At 40.3% G+C, this 16,468-nt stretch overlaps 1 protein-coding gene across 3 annotated transcripts in view; it reads right to left on the reverse strand.

Moving 5' to 3' along the window:
* OSBPL3 (oxysterol binding protein like 3) overlaps window positions 1–16,468 on the reverse strand; it is a 198,280-nt gene that overhangs the window by 51,300 nt on the left and 130,512 nt on the right. For 2 of the 3 annotated variants that reach the window (XM_070467611.1, XM_070467606.1), the window contains 3 exons: window positions 15,487–15,643; window positions 4,930–5,060; window positions 1,648–1,755 (listed from right to left, as the gene is read on the reverse strand). In XM_070467611.1, the coding sequence (XP_070323712.1) occupies window positions 1,648–1,755; window positions 4,930–5,060; window positions 15,487–15,643 (396 nt within the window). The remainder of the gene's footprint in view (window positions 1–1,647; window positions 1,756–4,929; window positions 5,061–15,486; window positions 15,644–16,468) is intronic. The other variant, XM_070467622.1, reaches the window with a different exon arrangement.

Here is a 16,468-nt window from a genome sequence, read left to right on the forward strand (position 1 = left end):
GAGTCCCTTGGACTGCAAGGAGATCCAACCAGTCCATCCTAAAGGAGATCAGTCCTGGGTGTTCATTGGAAGGACTGATGTTGAAGCTGAAACTCCAATACTTTGGCCACCCGATGCAAAGAGTTGACTGATTTGAAAAGACCCTGATGCCGGGAAAGATTGAGGGCAGGAGGAGAAGGGGACGACAGAGGATGAGATGGTTGGATGGCCTCACTGACTCAATGGACATGGGTTTGGGTAGACTCCAGCAGTTGGTGATGGACAGGGAGGCCTGGTGTGCTGCAGTTCATGGGGTCGCAAAGAGTCAGACACGACTGAGCGACTGGACTGAACTGAACTGATGCTGCCTGGAAAGAGGCACCGAACACCAGTGCCATGGCGTTCTGCAGCAAGCCACCTTCAGGGACAGTCGGCCACCATGACTGAGCCCTGCTTCAGCCAATCCACAGATTTATTCAGAAGAGGACCTAACTGGTGAGCATGTTTCTTTGCCCAAGCCTGAAATGAAGGCCCCTGCAGATAACATTTCAGTGCTCTGTCCTGCCGGGGACTCAATTTAGGTCTGGGCTAAAAACTGATTGAAAAGATCTCTTGGGGGCAGTGAAGATGTAGAGGAATTTCATGGTGAATCGCTGATGTGTATCTCAGAAGTAATAAGAAGCCTGCCAGCCCTGAGGAGAGAGGGTACCACCCTCATCAGAAGGGGTTCCCATTAGGTCAGGGCATAGCCTGTGCTTCACATGGAGGTAGATGTCTGAGCTTCTTGGTCTGATTGATTCCAGCATCTTATCTGCCCATCATCCAATACAACAACATTGCAAGGAGTAAAGGTATTATGTCAGGGTGTGTTTTCTTTGAGGACAGAAAAAGGAGGAAGATGTATTAAACATAGAAACTCCTTTAAAAAATTTACAACCCTTGTATCTGATCTTCCTTATCTTTTATGGGCTCAGTCTAATGCACTTATTAATGAAAAATTTAGCACAATTGAGGCAGGCATATAAGAGATGGCTAAAAACTATTTTGACTTTCACTACCCTTCTGTACTGATTTTTTTTTCAAGTCATCCACTTGGATTTTTCTGAACTTTCTCATTTTAAGCATATTCAAAGAATCTTTTGGATAAACACCCCGAGTCTTGAGAAAACATATTTTTAACATACTATAAACTGACCAAGACACTTCAATTGTAATATTTCCCCCCACCAAAGGTACAGCTGTGTTTTAAAAAAAAAAAAAAAAAACAGGAAATGGAGAAGGAAACAGTCATAAAGAAAGCGGAGAGAGGTTCTCAGAGGGGGAGCTAGGATTCTATCAGTAGGAGAAAGTGAGGTTTATTCAGAAGTAACAGGAGAAATTATTTGTCTCTCAGTCCCCACTCCAGTGGGACTCCCACTCCTATCAAGAGAAAAGGGTGATCCTTAGGAGGATAATGGGATAAGGAAATAGAAAGGGAAGAAACATTCTAGGGGGAAAAGCAGTTTAGAAATGCAGTTGGCAGCACACTTTCAAGGAAGCCTTGGGAACGGCAGCCGTCATGGTGAGGGCAGCACCCCTCCCGGGGCAGGAGGGAGGCTCCAGGGAGGGACGGAGGGCATCGTGTGGGAGCAGGGCGGGGCGACATTACCGGAGGAGAGCCTTACCCACCTCTGCCAGACCGTCACCCGACTTGGCAGCAGCAGGGAGGTCGAGGAGCAGAGACTCGGCATGGATTCTGCATAAGCGTTCTTTAAGATCTGTGTTTTGTGCTAGGGCCTGGAACACGTTAAAAATAGTGGGGCTCTGTTAATCAATGGATGTTTCCAAAAGCACGGCGGTAAGCCCAGTGTGGAGGAGCCCTCAAGGGGGCACCTCCTGGACGTCTTTCTTGAACATTATCCAACAGGATACTGGTGCCTGGCAGATATGAGCTATTAAACACTGGGAATGCAGACCCTTCTCGACTCTCATTTCCAGGGATGAAAGTAAGGGTTAGTAAGGTTTTTCTTTCAGTGAAGAAGGAAATCACACACACCTATAAGCCCTTATTGCTCATGGTTTCTTGGCCCCTCCTCCTTCTCAGCTGCCTCAGTCTCTTTGAACAGCTCCCCCTAAAGATTCCAAGCTTCTTTCTCATCTGTAATAAAAATGCTGCTCCCACCTCCATGTGACTGGCCATATTTTAATGTTCTGTCACACTGGTTGAGTAGGGTCTTAGAGAGTGTGCTGAGAAGTAAGATTTTGCAGAGGATTAATTTTACTGTTTTACAACATAGGTATTGATTGTTTTATGTTCATTCTTCATGGCTAAGATAGTCTATTAAAAAAAAAGAGAGAGAGAGAGAGCTCACTTACCTGGATGGGGCTAAGCACCAGGGCCCTGGGAAGGGGTTGTGAGCTCTTGTCAGCCCACCTGGACCTCTTTACTTCTTCTCCCTGGGCAGGTCTGAGTCCCCTGCCCACCCTCCCAACTAGGAAGGTAAAGGAAGGTGTTTTCCTTCATGGTGGTTTTCCCTGTGCTTCAGGACCAGCGTCTTTCAAATGATCTTTCTTTGAAAGAGACAACTTCACCTGATTATCTCCTACCCACTCCCACAATCAGTTCCCCAGGTGCCTGTACACAAATCCATCCTGTTCGTCTGTCTTCCTGACTTTCTTCTGAGAAGCTCAGAGCCTTTCCCATCCATCAGGGCCCATAGGCTACCCCTGCTGAGAGCACAGAAGGGTGTTCATATCTCACCCACTGTCTGGATCTCAAACAAGAATTTTGTCTTTATTTTTTAGTATCCACAGTTGGAATGGATTATTTGGAAATTCTGAACGGTCATTTAGGAAACACTGAATAAATGTGTCTTAAAGCACACAACTACATTTAAAAACCTCTATGGGGCACTCACTTTGGCCAATTCATTGCTGGCCTCTTACACAGTGGCTAGAGTAGATACCAGTAGCTAGAATCTCCAGATAGCCTGAAAAACATGCTATTTTAGTAGGTTCTCTTTCCTTTGTGAGCCACAGGCAGAAGAGAAAAAAAAAAACAACACAAAGGTTGTACATTCAACACAGATTCATTCTGATAGCCCTGAGATAACTCTCAAATTTTTATTTTTAAAAAACAAGCCTTGAATCTAATCAGGAATCCAAGACAAAAAAGAAGTAAATGATCATTTTGTTTTATCTCAACTTTCTAATGACTGTGGCCAGGGACACCATAGCCAAGTGGGTCTCATGGCCTCTACCAGACCAGCAGATTAACAAAATGAAGCTGGACCTCACACAGGAGGAGGGCAGGGAAGAGGAAGACCACAGTGAAAGGGACGTTGGGGAGCCCATCAGAGGTACCTTCTAAAGGCACTAAAAGCAACCTACTTGGAACAATAAGAAATGCTTTCCCCCCTAACCCTGGCAACCACTAATCTGTTTATTATCTCTGTATGTTTGCTTTTCCAGAATATCATATGAGTGGATCAGTACATAGTCTTTTCAGGCTGGCTTATTCCAGTGAGCAATATCCATTTATGACTCACCCATATCTTGCATGGCTTGAGAGCTCATTTCTTTTTATTGATGGATAATATTCCATTGGGTGGCTGGGCCACAAAGAAATGACACAAATGAATAAAGCAATGCTTTTCACCACTAAAAAATAAACTTAAAAAAAAAAGTGAAGAACCACCCTGCTGCTCTCAAACCAAAGCAGCAGATTGTGTGTGACTGATTGTCCATTACAGTCCAAAAGGGGGTGTTTCTACCTCTCAACTAACAATATTAAGACTCTAAACATGGAGTAAATCCATGTTACTTTTTATTTCTTTCAAAGATAATATACTGGGAATGTTCAACTGAGTGAATACACCTTTAAGTACCTTACAATGACAGTACGTATCAATGTTAATGTATTAACAATTAACATTATACCAAAAGCATCACTTGACTTCTCTCGGTAACATGATGAGTAGAAAGCATAAGTGGGTATTTTCTAGTTCTCTCACGGCTTGAGTTAGCTTCTGAAAACAAGATCCTAAAATTCATCTCCCCTACCTGAACCTACATAGAAAGTTCAGTAACACTTCAGAAGGTAATTGTGTGTGCACACACTCTCTCTTTTCATAGCAAGGATTCTACATAGAAGTAAAGCATAGGAACAAGTAAGTATGTTCTTTTAAAAGTTCTCCAGTTTTTGAAAGATTTAGAGTGAATAATCAGATACTGTCAGCTATTCAAAATATCATACTAGGACACTGCACTTCAACAGAGCCCAGTTCTTCTGAGGAATAAACTGCAATCAATGGGGAAAAAAGGAGAGAGTGTGAATGACAGCCTGGCTCCCTGAAAAACATTTGAAGCTTGGCAGTGATTTTTCTGTTTATTAAGAAGGCACAATTACTGCCTGAGACTCCTTATGACTCATCTCTTTGTGCCCACGGGGGGAGCAGGTGGGAGCTAAATGTTTGTACTATCAAATGAAATCACTTGCCTGTCTTTGAAAGAGACAGGCTGTAAATAGGTAAACAGGATTAACCCTGTTTGAAGAGTGTGAATTCAAAATCTCACTCTGCTGTTTGTATCTAACAATTTGGAAAATCAGTCAAAGCCTGTGAAATCTTAGGTATGGAAATCTGCAAACCATCAGACTTTGTAAGCATTAACAAACAAATGTCTATAAGACAAACACGTAATAAAGGCTTTACAAAAACAGAAAACTCAAGATAAATAGGAGGAAACCAAACAGTATCTGATGCTCAATGAAATATTTGCTACTAAGATTTGGGGTAGGCTCAGCTTTGGTGTTTAGAATAAGCAGATCTGATGAAAGGTCAGAATATAATTTGGATAATGTGTTTGGTTTTCTCATGAATTTTCAACACAACCATGGCGATGGAACACATAAAAAGTTCATGAGCCCAGACACACTGTCAGGCATTGCTGTGACTCAGAGATGTAACTTACGGATGACAGGGCATGCTTCAGACCAAGGACCTGGGCAGAGGGGGAGGCAGAAACATCTTGCTCCATCAGTTGCTTCAGTTTCTCTCTCTCCGTTGATATGGTGTTAAAAGCTGACCTTAAAGTGAAGTAGACTATAAAGATATAATCATTATAAAAAGTAATAAAGGAAGAGGCATAATTAAAAACAAGAAACAGAGAATTCTTAAAAGAATTTAGAAAAGTAACAGTCATGAATATTTCTCATTCAGCAAATGTACTCTATTTTGACTTTAAAAAATACATCTGAAATGTACAGCACCAAAAGTGAACCCTAATGTAAACCATGGGCTTATGGTGATAATGATGTTTCAGTGTAGGTTTACTGACGCTCAAGAAATAGACTTCTCGGTGGGATGTTGATAGTGGATAAGGTTGTGTATGTGTGTATGGTGGAGTGGGTATGGGGACACCAAACTTCTTGTTCAGTTTGCTGTAAACCTAAAACTACTCTAGAAAATAAGGTCTATTAAAATTTTGAAAATCACACACATTTGTCAATTCCAAAGTCCCTATCCACTATAAAATTTCATGATGTTATGACCTGTTACCAATATATTTTGACACTTGAAAGGACTATACTTTTCAATTATCAACATTTAGTTTTGTTTGTATCCCTAATGACTGGAAATGTTTGCAAACACAACTTATTGGGATGTCGGAAGGAAAATGGTACTAAGGCAGAGGAGAAACTAGACAGCACCTTAATTTGTTTTCCAAAATTAATCACCAGTGAGAATCTGATAGACTTTGTGTACCTTGGGACTTTGTGTGATACCCTGAAAAGACACAGTTATTTTTGTTGAACACCAGCCAAGGATAGGCCATCTGAATCTGATCATGAGGAAATATCACACAACCCTAGAATGAGGACCATTGTATTTTTAAAAATTGGCCTGTATTCTTCAAAACTGTCATTTCATCAAAGAAAAGACAGACTCAGGAACTGTTCCCAATTAAAGAAGACTAAAGAGATATGATAGTTAAATGCAATTTATGACTACGGACAAGATTCTGTACTGAAGGGGAAAAGAGCTATTATGGGATATTGTGATAATTGACATTTGAATATGAAAGGCAGAATAGGTAAAAGTACTTTCGATGCTAAATTTCCTGAGTTTCATAACTAACTGTGGTTAAGTAACAGAATATCCTTATTCTTAGGAAATATACATATATACATGATAGTATAAATGCATTAAAAAAAGACGATGTACGAATCCTATTTTCACATGGATCAAAAAAATAAACAAATGCACACATATCTGCATGTGTATGTATGTGTGTGTATGTTTGTGTGTGTGTGTGTGTGTGTGTGTGTGTGAAAAGACAGATAAATGTGGCACAATATTAAAAATAGTGAACTTGGGTAAAGATACCTGAGTTTTTGTTTTTATTATTCTTGCACCTTGTAAGTTTGAAATTATTTCCAAAAAGGCGTTAACTACCCTTTCCCTTATTAGTCTTTTCACCTGCCCGACCCAGAATTCCCTGCCTCTCAACCTGGCATTCAGCACTTGGTTCATTTGAGTGAGTGTTTAGGTCCAATGAGAGTTCAGTGTTATTAGGCACAGAGATGCCTGAACTAAAGTTTTAAAAACTGTTCTCAGGTACAGTAAAAAATACAGCAAGTTTTGATCATATCATGCACAAGTTACCTCCGAGGAATAATGCAACTGTCATCTGAATTATTGATCATGGAAATCACATTTGAATATTATCTTTCCATTCTCCTTTATTCTATACTATTTTAAAAAGGCAGGAAGAGGGAAGAGGCTGATACATACTTCTTCTCTCGTGGCCTGGCATACTACTGAATTCCCCGAGGGCTGCATTTTTAGAGGCACTCCTAATTCAGGAGTGGCCAATTCAGTATCACAGAAAGTAAACGTGCATGACTGCCTTGCTCCCTTCACCCCACAGCCATGCAGACAACTGAACCTCTCTCAGCAGGCTGTCCCTGAACCTATCTGAGGTTGTGGTGTTTACCCAGACTCAGAACTTCTTCTGTGTACAAAATCACAGGACAAATAAGCAATTTATTTAAATGCAAACACACTGTTAATACGATGCTTCTGGCGACCAAAGATGGGGTCAATAGGTACTGATTTTTCTAATAGTGTCTATGGAACAAGTTTAGCTCTTTGATGTAAACAATTCCATTGAGCAAAATAATGGCCAGCACAACACAGTCACCAATAGTGTGGGCTCTAGCAGCAGCACTGGGTTCTTCCTAGCTCCAACACTTACTCACTGTAAGACTTCAGACAAGGATATGATGCACCTGGACCCCAGTTTCGTCCCTTGTAAATAGGGACAATAATTGCATTTACTTCATAAGATCATTATGAGGATTAAGTAAGCTAATAAAGGTAAGGCACTTAACCTAAAGCATCCCATATAATACACAATAAATGCTATTGAAATAATAATAGTGATGGTAATAAAGAAACATACAAGGAGGAAAGTGATGATGACTGCAGTCTTTTGAAATACGGGCAGCAGTTTTAAGATATCCAAGTCTCTTGCTGGGACATCATTTATAAATAAATGCACACAGGGTATAAGTTCTATGAATGAGAGACTGACTAGAATCTATTGAGCATTAGGAGCAGTGGAAGCTCTTAGCTGGCGAACAACCAGCCCAGCAGCTAACTCACAAACTGCACTTTAGGTTCTATTAGATGGGCATCCCACCCCTGGCAACCCTACAGGATCCCCATGACCATCTGAGTGGGTCCTTGGGGAAACATTTCTTCACTGTTATTTTTTGGTAAGTTTCCTTACTTTTGTATTACAATTCTTTTCATAAAACATTATACTGGTTTTGGTATACAACATAATGATTCAATATTTGTATACATTTCTAAATGATCAACAGAATAAGTCTAGTTAACATCTGTTACTTTACAAAAGTACAAAAATTTTTTTTCACCATCATGTTTATTGCTCTAAATTAAATAGATGTGGCACTCAGCTGGTTGCCACTTTAACACATCAATTCCTCTGGCTTTCAGGTGCCCTGCATAAAGCAAGGTATTCAACCAAACTAGAAGATTAGGGCTTCCTTGATGACTCAGATGGTAAAGAATCTGCCTGCGATGTAGGAGACCAGGGTTGAATCCCTGGGTTGGGAAGATCCCCTGGAGAAGGGAATGGCTACCATCCAGTATTTTTGCCTGCAGAATCCCATGGACAGATGAGCCTGGTGGGCTACACTCCATGGGGTTGCAGAATCGGACATGATCAAGTGACTTTCACTTACTTAGAAAAGATGACTATTAAAAATTTTAAATCAGCATAATATACATTTTGGCTCAAAATGTACAGCTGACAAGACTGTTGTGGGCATAAGGCAAGCAGAAAATAACTCACACAGTCACTATACTTAAAGTCTTAAGTGCTTTCTAAACTACCTGAAAAGGGGGCTCAGGGGACCAAATCAGGCACCAAGTTTCTTAAATGACTGTTCAGACCCAACTCAGAGGAGAATGAAATAGACCTTACAGCAGCCTAATGATCCAGCACACACAGAGCAATGGTTAGAGGCTGCTCATCGGAGACCATATTTACATTAACTACTAAAGACACAGGATCCTAGAGGTCAGAAATATTTTCTGTGGCAGAAGTTTTAATTTCTAACATGATACTATAGAGAAACCAAAAGTTTAAAAATAGAAAGATTCTAATGAGTGGATCACATCCACGAGTATCTGATCATAAACAAAGCCAAATAGAAAGTTTTAGATGCTCAGAGCTACAAAGAACCTCAAAGATCACTACGGCCCCTGCTGCATAGAAAGACCAGCTTCTCTTATCTCTAAGCCTCCTTGCCAAACAGCCTTTGGGCTCATGTTTGGAGCATCTGCTGTCCCCTAAAGCCATCCACTTTTGTTTTTAGATTCTTCTCGCATTAAGAAAGTCCATCCTTTTTATAAGTTCATGTTCACCTCAGTGTCTCATTGGCAAACAGAACTACTTCCTCTTTCATGGAGTGTCTGAATATCGAAAGGAATTGTGGCACCTCTTTCCCAGACTGTCTTTAGACATTTTCTCAAACACTCTCTCTGTACTAAGAGAGTGGGACACAGGCTGAGCTTTGGGCAGGTCGGAACACCATAAGCATGGTATGATCAGTTGCGTGCTTAGCCGCTCAAGTCGCGTCCAACTCTTTGCAACCCTATGGACTGCAGCCCACCAGGCTCCTCTGTCCATGGAATTCTCCAGGCAAGAATACTGGATTGGGTGGCCATGCCTTCCTCCAGGGGGTCTTCCCAACCCAGGGATCGAACCCAGGTCTCCTGCATTGCGGGTGGATTCTTTACCCTTCAAGCCACCAGGGAAGTCTCATATGATCACTATCTTTCCCATTTCCATGGGCTTCCATGCCATTCTTTTATTGACTTAGAGCAGAGCTGGCATGTTTGGACGGTGAAAGGTGGTGCTAAAGGACACCTATACTCCTAATTTGCCTGTGCTCTATTTAATATGCTCCAGTTTCTCTACACTGGAAAAGAAAATGCTCTTGAAGAAGACAGTTATGAATACCACAGACACACCTCTACAGAAGTGGTGTGGTACAAGGGAAAGATACTGTACAATGAAAGAAAGGTGAACTGAAATCCTGCCACTCATCACATAGTTGCTATTTAGATTTTGGACAAATCCCTGGTTCCCACATCTGTATGTATAGATAATGCCCATATCTCAAAAGGACTTTGAGGAAAGTAAGAAAACACATTATTATACAGCACCCAACCTACAGTAGGACTCCTCCTTTTTCTTTCCTTTTAATGAAAACTACATTTTGGTGAATTCTTCTTTGTTTTTCTTTTGGCTGTATCATGTGGCATGTGGGAGATGTTAACATCTAAAATGTCTAAGATGATCTCATCTGTAATCTTGTTTCTCCTAATTCTCAAACTACACAGGACATCCATAGTTTTAAAACACTTTCAAGTCCATATTCTATATAAATAGTTCTTTTGTTTAGTTACATTAGGTAATTTGATTACTTATTTACTGATAATTTACATGACTGCAGTTGCTTGGCAGATTTTTATGCTAGATTCTAAATTATGCTTGATAAGTGACCTGGCTTCGTGCATGTTTTTTAGCTTTTAATCTTTGCAAATGATATTATTGTGACATATTTGGCTTTTTATTCAATGCTTCCATAAGCTCAAAACAGTTAACAAATGACCTCCCAATGAAAACTCAACACAGGAAAAGAATCCAGGAACAAAAGAACAGCAAATAGTCTAACAGAGTTTAATTTTGTTCTACTTTTAGTCTTTATATTTGAAAATGAAGATTTCTCTCATTGCAAATACCTTTCACAGGTTGCAAGAGACGTATTTAAAAAACCTAATTTTTTTCCTTTCCAAGGCAGAATGTGATTACCTTCTTCTGTTTGGAGCACCCGGACCCCAGTCCTACACTAGTTTTTGCTTTCTCATCCTAAATCTGCTCACCATTTCTGCTTCTGCCACTAGTAGAACACTTTTTCATAAAATCTCATTGTAACAATAAGCAATAGTAAGAATAATTTCCATTCAGTGAAAAACAATTATTCATAGAACACAATTATAGAATTTTTGAGAGCCCGAAGAGTCAGGATGACTATTTCAGGACATTTAACAGATGAGGCAACTGAGACCTAGAGAGGTTAATCAGTGAGGTGAAAGTCCCACAGCTAGTCAGTAACAGAGGTGGCTTAGTCTAATGCAAGTTTTCTGACTTAGCTGGTATAGAGGGTTAGCTCCAAAGAGGCTTACTATTTGCATTGTTTGCTGATGTATGTTTCTCAGGAAGTTTAGTTCCAGACTGGTAATAGCTGATAGCAGTTCGGGGAGGAGGGAGAATTCCCATGATAACATTGAAAATCTTTAAATCAGTAAGTTGAACAAAGCTAACAGATTTCTCTGCTGCAGGACTTCTCAGGGTCTTTAATATTTATTGTTTCTGGTATAAATGCAAAGCAAATTATAGTCAGCAGTGTTTTGCAAACATTTTAAACCACGGAATCTTGTTTTTTAAAGTGTTTTATGGGCAATGTGCTCCATGAAATACATTTTGGTTTATGTAAAATTCCAAGGACAGAAAAGCCTGGTGGGGCAGTCCATGGAATCACAAAGAGTCAGACACAACTGAGTGTGCATATACACACACATAAGCTAATATTTGTAAGGCAAATTATTTATCACTTTTAGATTTTAATACATTTTACTCTGTTTGCTTGTGTGTGTGTGAACACAGACACAAAGCCAGACACATGAACCAATGACACACCATAAAATCAAACGTATAGTCTACAATATACAACAAACACTTTTTGGGATGGGTGTATATTGATTTTCTACCACCTGATCCAACTTCTATGAAACAGGGAGAATTCAGATGCATTTAACACGTTGAAGAAAAAGTAGGTAATACAATTTACAACACCAGTGGAATTCTTGCCTTGAGTTCAGCTGTTCCGAAATCACAGTCAATAGATTAGTGATGCAGTTAAGAAAGTACAATAAAAATTGAAAGTAACAAAATCAGGCTTACAGAGGAAGAAAGGTCAAGATGTTTCAAAAGTATGAATGGAAGTGAGAAAGAAAGCAAGGTCACAGGACACAGAGGGAATCTGGGAACTGTCTTCACTTTGTGAAGCCTCTGAGTTAGAACCTGTGTAAATGCAACTCTCTTGAGATCTTCCAGTCTGGGCAAGAACACTATAACCACAGGAATGAAACCATGCTTGCTGGGCTGCTTGTAGAATTTGCTATCTGCAAGCCCGTGGGGCTCAGGCTGAAGTTGAATAGGTGCTCCTGGACCTTTTCTCAGAGCACAAATCCAGCAGCCAGCTGGTTTTCACAAAGCCGGAAAGACAGAGCAGCTAGCTGATGCCCATGACCTTGCCTGAGGTCAGGCCCACGAGTCGGAGGATGGGACCAGCGTATCCACCCAGTACAGCAACCGCTGTCCTGCTGAGGAAGCAGCTTCTTCAAGGTAGCTAAAAGTAGGCTAGTTCTCTTCTGCAGAGCGGCATTATCTTCTCATTTTTAAAAGGATAGTTCAATGAGACAAGTGCTCGGGCCTGGTGCACTGGGAAGATCCAGAGGAATCGGGTGGAGAGGGAGGTGGGAGGGGGGATCGGGATGGGGAATCCATGTAAATCCATGGCTGATTCATGTCAATGTATGACAAAACCACTACAATACTGTAAAGTAATTAGCCTCCAACTAATAAAACTAAATGAAAAAGAAATAAAAGAACAGTTCATATTATTAAAAAGTAACGGCATTGTATACAAATTTCCTCCCACACAACCTAAAATGAGACAACCTGATTACAAGGGGTCCAGAGAACGCACAGTGGGGTGTATGAAGATCTTTAAAGGGGTTGGGGCAGGTAATTCTTCCCATTTTATAGATAAATCGTACAGCTGCACTGCGAAACATGGACAAAGTTCTAATGGTCACTTGGACAAGAGTTTGAGGTGGGAATTTGTAAAGAGCATAAACGGTTTCCTCATAAGCAACACATTTTAGATTTAGAAGGTAAGGAAAGAGGGAAAGGAATCAGTGATATAAAGGAAGGAAAATTCTGGGCAGTAAGAGGAAACAGGAAATGTCTTCTCTTATTTCAAGCACTGTCCTCCCATGCAACAATTTTTACTCATTTTCTCCTTTAAAAAATGATAATATATGAAAAATTTTTTAAAAAGCAGAAAGAAGATAATAAGTACTCCTAGTCTCCATCACTAAAACACTGGTATATATCCTTCCAGATTTTTTAATATGCCTATATATATCAGATTCATATATTTTTCCCCCAAAATGCCTTGTATTTTTTGCTACTGCAGTCCATGGGGTCACAAAGAGTCGGACACAACTGAGTGACTGAAGTGAACTGTGTGTATCTTCCAATACCTATAAAAATAACCCTGGCTAATTCTGTCTGTAAGGGCAGTGAGACAGCAGGTGAGAAGCACAGACTCTGGGATCAGGCAAGTTAGGGTTCAAGTCTCAGTCTGGCTACTTTCTACCCTGGGACCCTCACAAAGTTCTTTGGCTTCTCTAAGTCTCAGATTTCTTATCTGGGCACTGATAAGAGGTTACAGTCATACCTACTCTGTGGTATGAATTCAAGAAACACCGCATGTTAAGTTCTTACCAGCAAACACTCGGCATGACACTATGTGTTCAATATAAGGTAGATGATGTTATTATTATTGTAGCTGTTAAGTATTCTATTATATGATTACACTGCTGTTTAAAAATCTAATCTCTCTATTGTCAGGCATTTAGGCTATTTCCAATTAAAAAAAAAAAACTTTCTATTCTGAAATTTCACAGGAAGTTGCAACAACAATACAGAGAAGTCCTGGGTCCCCACCTCCCATTCCCCACAGTGGTAACATCTTACGTAACTTTGGTACAACATCTAAGCCACGAAATGGACGATGGTATAACCTACAGCTCTGATTCTGATTTCACAAGTTTGACAGGCTCTCGCTCATGAACATGGATATAAGTATCAGTCAATGCAATTTTATCGTATGTGTAGATTCACGGACCCACCACCAAACTCAGGATAGAGAGCTTTCCATCGCCACCAAGATTCCTCTTACTACCAGCCTTCATAATCATACTTTCCCTCTTTTTCTCTTCCTTGTCCCTGACTCCCATAACCACCAGTCACTTTTCCATTTCTACACATGGATCACTTCAGAAGTGTTAATAAAGTGTAAGCACATACTATGACACCTTTTGAGACTGGGTATTTTAGGTCAGCATGTTGTGCTTGAGAACCCTTCCACAGTGGCCCGTATCCACAGATGATTCCTTTTTATTGCTGAGTAGCACTCTTGCCTGGAAAATCCCATGGATGGAGGAGCCTGGTGGGCTGCAGTCCATTGGGTCGCTAAGAGTCAGACATGACTGAGCGACTTCACTTTCACTTTTCACTTTCATGCATTGGAGAAGGAAATGGCAACCTACTCGTGTTCTTGCCTTGAGAATCCCAGGGACAGAGGAGTCTTGTGCGCTGCTGTCTATGGGGTCGCACAGGGTTGGACACGACTGAAGTGACTTAGCAGCAGCAGTGATGAATAGTGTTCTGCTGTATGGATATACCACCTTTTGTTTAACCATTCATCTGCTGAAGGATATTTGGGTTGTTCCAGTCTTTGGCTAATAAATCTGCTGTGAACATTTGTGTACAGGATTTTGTGTGGATTTAAGTTTACATTTCTTTGGGATAAATGCCTAGGAATGTAAACAGTGGGTTGTATTTTAAGTGCATGTTGGTTTTACAGAAAACTGCCAAACTATTGTCCAGAGTGGCTATACCATCTTGCATTGTCACTAGCAATGTACGAGAGATCAGTTTCTCTGTATCCTCATCAGCCGTCTGTACTTTTTTTAATTTTAGCTATTCTAATGGTGCATAATAATGTCTCATCATGATTTTGATTTGCATTTTCTTAATGATATTGAAGGGCTTCCCTGATGGCTCAGTGGTAAAGAATCTGTCAAATGCAGGAGACATGGGTTCAATCTCTGGGTAGGAAAGATTCCCTGAAGAAGGAAATGGTAACCTGCTCTAGTATTCTTGCCTGGGAAATCCCACAGAGAAACCTGGTGGGCTACAGACCATGGGGGTCACAAAAAAGTTGGACACGACTTAGCAACTAAACAACAAATGATATTAAAAATCTAATTTTTTATATGAACAATGCTACAATGGACATCATTGGATAATATTTTAAAATTTAATTTAATTTATTTCTTTTTGGCTGTGCTGGGTCTTCATTGCTATATGGGCCTTTCTGTATTTGCGATGAGCATGGGCTACTCTTCACTGCAGTGCACAGGCTTCTCACCAGAGTGGCTTCTCTTGTTGCAGAGCATAGGCTCAAGGGCGCTCCGGCTTCAGTTGTTGTGGCACGTGGGCTCAACAGTTGCAGTTCCTGGGCTCTAGAGCACAGGCTCAATAGTTGTGGTGCATGGGCTTAGTTGCTCTGTAGCATGTGAGGTCTTCCCAGACTAGGGATCAAACCTGTGTCTCCTGCATTGGCAGGTGGATTCTTTACCACTGAGCCAGCATAGAAGCACATGTCTTTGGATAACTTTTAAGTTAATTCCTGTGAATGAATTCTTGAAAGTAGAACTGCTGAATAGATAGATTTTTTTTTTTAAAGTTGAAACATGGTATCACATTGGTCTCCAGAAAAGTACCAATTTACACTCTCATCACTCTCACATAAATTGCTCAGCCTTTTATAGTATACCTAAGACTCTCACCTTCTCCCCTACAAATTAAAGAGAGACTTTTGCCAATACACTCCCTATTACCAATAAAATAAACAAAAAATAAAAATTAGGTTGCCTGAAATCCTAATAGAACAGAAAATGAACCCGCTAAGAGTCCCTTCTCCAAGGACTTTCCCACATTCAGACAAGCACATAATATTTTCATCAAACACATTGGAAGGAAGGAACACAAAAAGAAAGAAAACTCATTTACCTTTATGGGCAATATGACACAGATCCTCTTGCATTTTAGAAAACTCTGATGAGGTTTCAGAGCCATCAGAATAATTTTTCTCTTCTCCAAAATCTAGTGTAGACAAATTAGGATTGGAGGAATGCAGTCTTACTGGGCCAGAAAAAGGCTTAGGTACCTGAAGTGACACCAAAGGGAGATATTTCTTTTCAGATGTGAATTGCTTAGACTATTCACTTGTTTCTAAGATTGGAAAGTAGAAAAGAAGAACATTCTATAGAACATTTTTTTTATCGAGTGATAACTTTCAATATGAAAACTCAGGAAAACACTTGCCATGGCAACTTCCACTGGCTTCTTATGAAATAAAAGTGGGTGAGAAATCACATTTTTAATTGGAGATGATCATAACTTTAAAGCTACAGGTTTAAAATGACAGCTAAAGTGGCCAGGCTCTTTCTCATTTATATTCAGTTCCTTCCTCCTTGCAATAATTACCCAGGATCTAAGTTGCTAATATTAATAGTTAATGGGGAGTAGGTTTAAAAATGTTTTCTTTATTAGCACCTGGTGCTTCTACCAAACAAATTACCTTCTCAGTGGTTTGGAAAACAAATCTCTCTTTGCTTTGAAAGTATTTCAATTCAACCCATACAGTGCTTTAAGCCAGAGTTACATAAGAGTATAACAGTTTCCGTAAGTTCCTGATTTATTTTGACCCTAATAATGCTGCAATTTAATGTATAATTACTGAGCTGCAAATCTTGGCTTAGCTGTGCAGTGGGAAAGTCAGCAGTTAGTGTTATGCAGTGAACTTATGATGGGAGGATGGGACGGTTGGAGAGAAGAGATAGTCTATACAATGTCCTGCTCCCAAAGACCCCAACCAGTGGGCTCGGAGGGATGGCGAGTTCACTGAGCCACAGAAAACGTGGACAGACCACACAACCACAGCAGCCACAAGTCAAGGTGCACACCCAGTGGGGACAAGAGCAGGCAGGCT

This window comes from Odocoileus virginianus, chromosome 1 (genome assembly GCF_023699985.2).
Source record: "Odocoileus virginianus isolate 20LAN1187 ecotype Illinois chromosome 1, Ovbor_1.2, whole genome shotgun sequence".
NCBI classification, from domain to species: domain Eukaryota; kingdom Metazoa; phylum Chordata; class Mammalia; order Artiodactyla; family Cervidae; genus Odocoileus; species Odocoileus virginianus.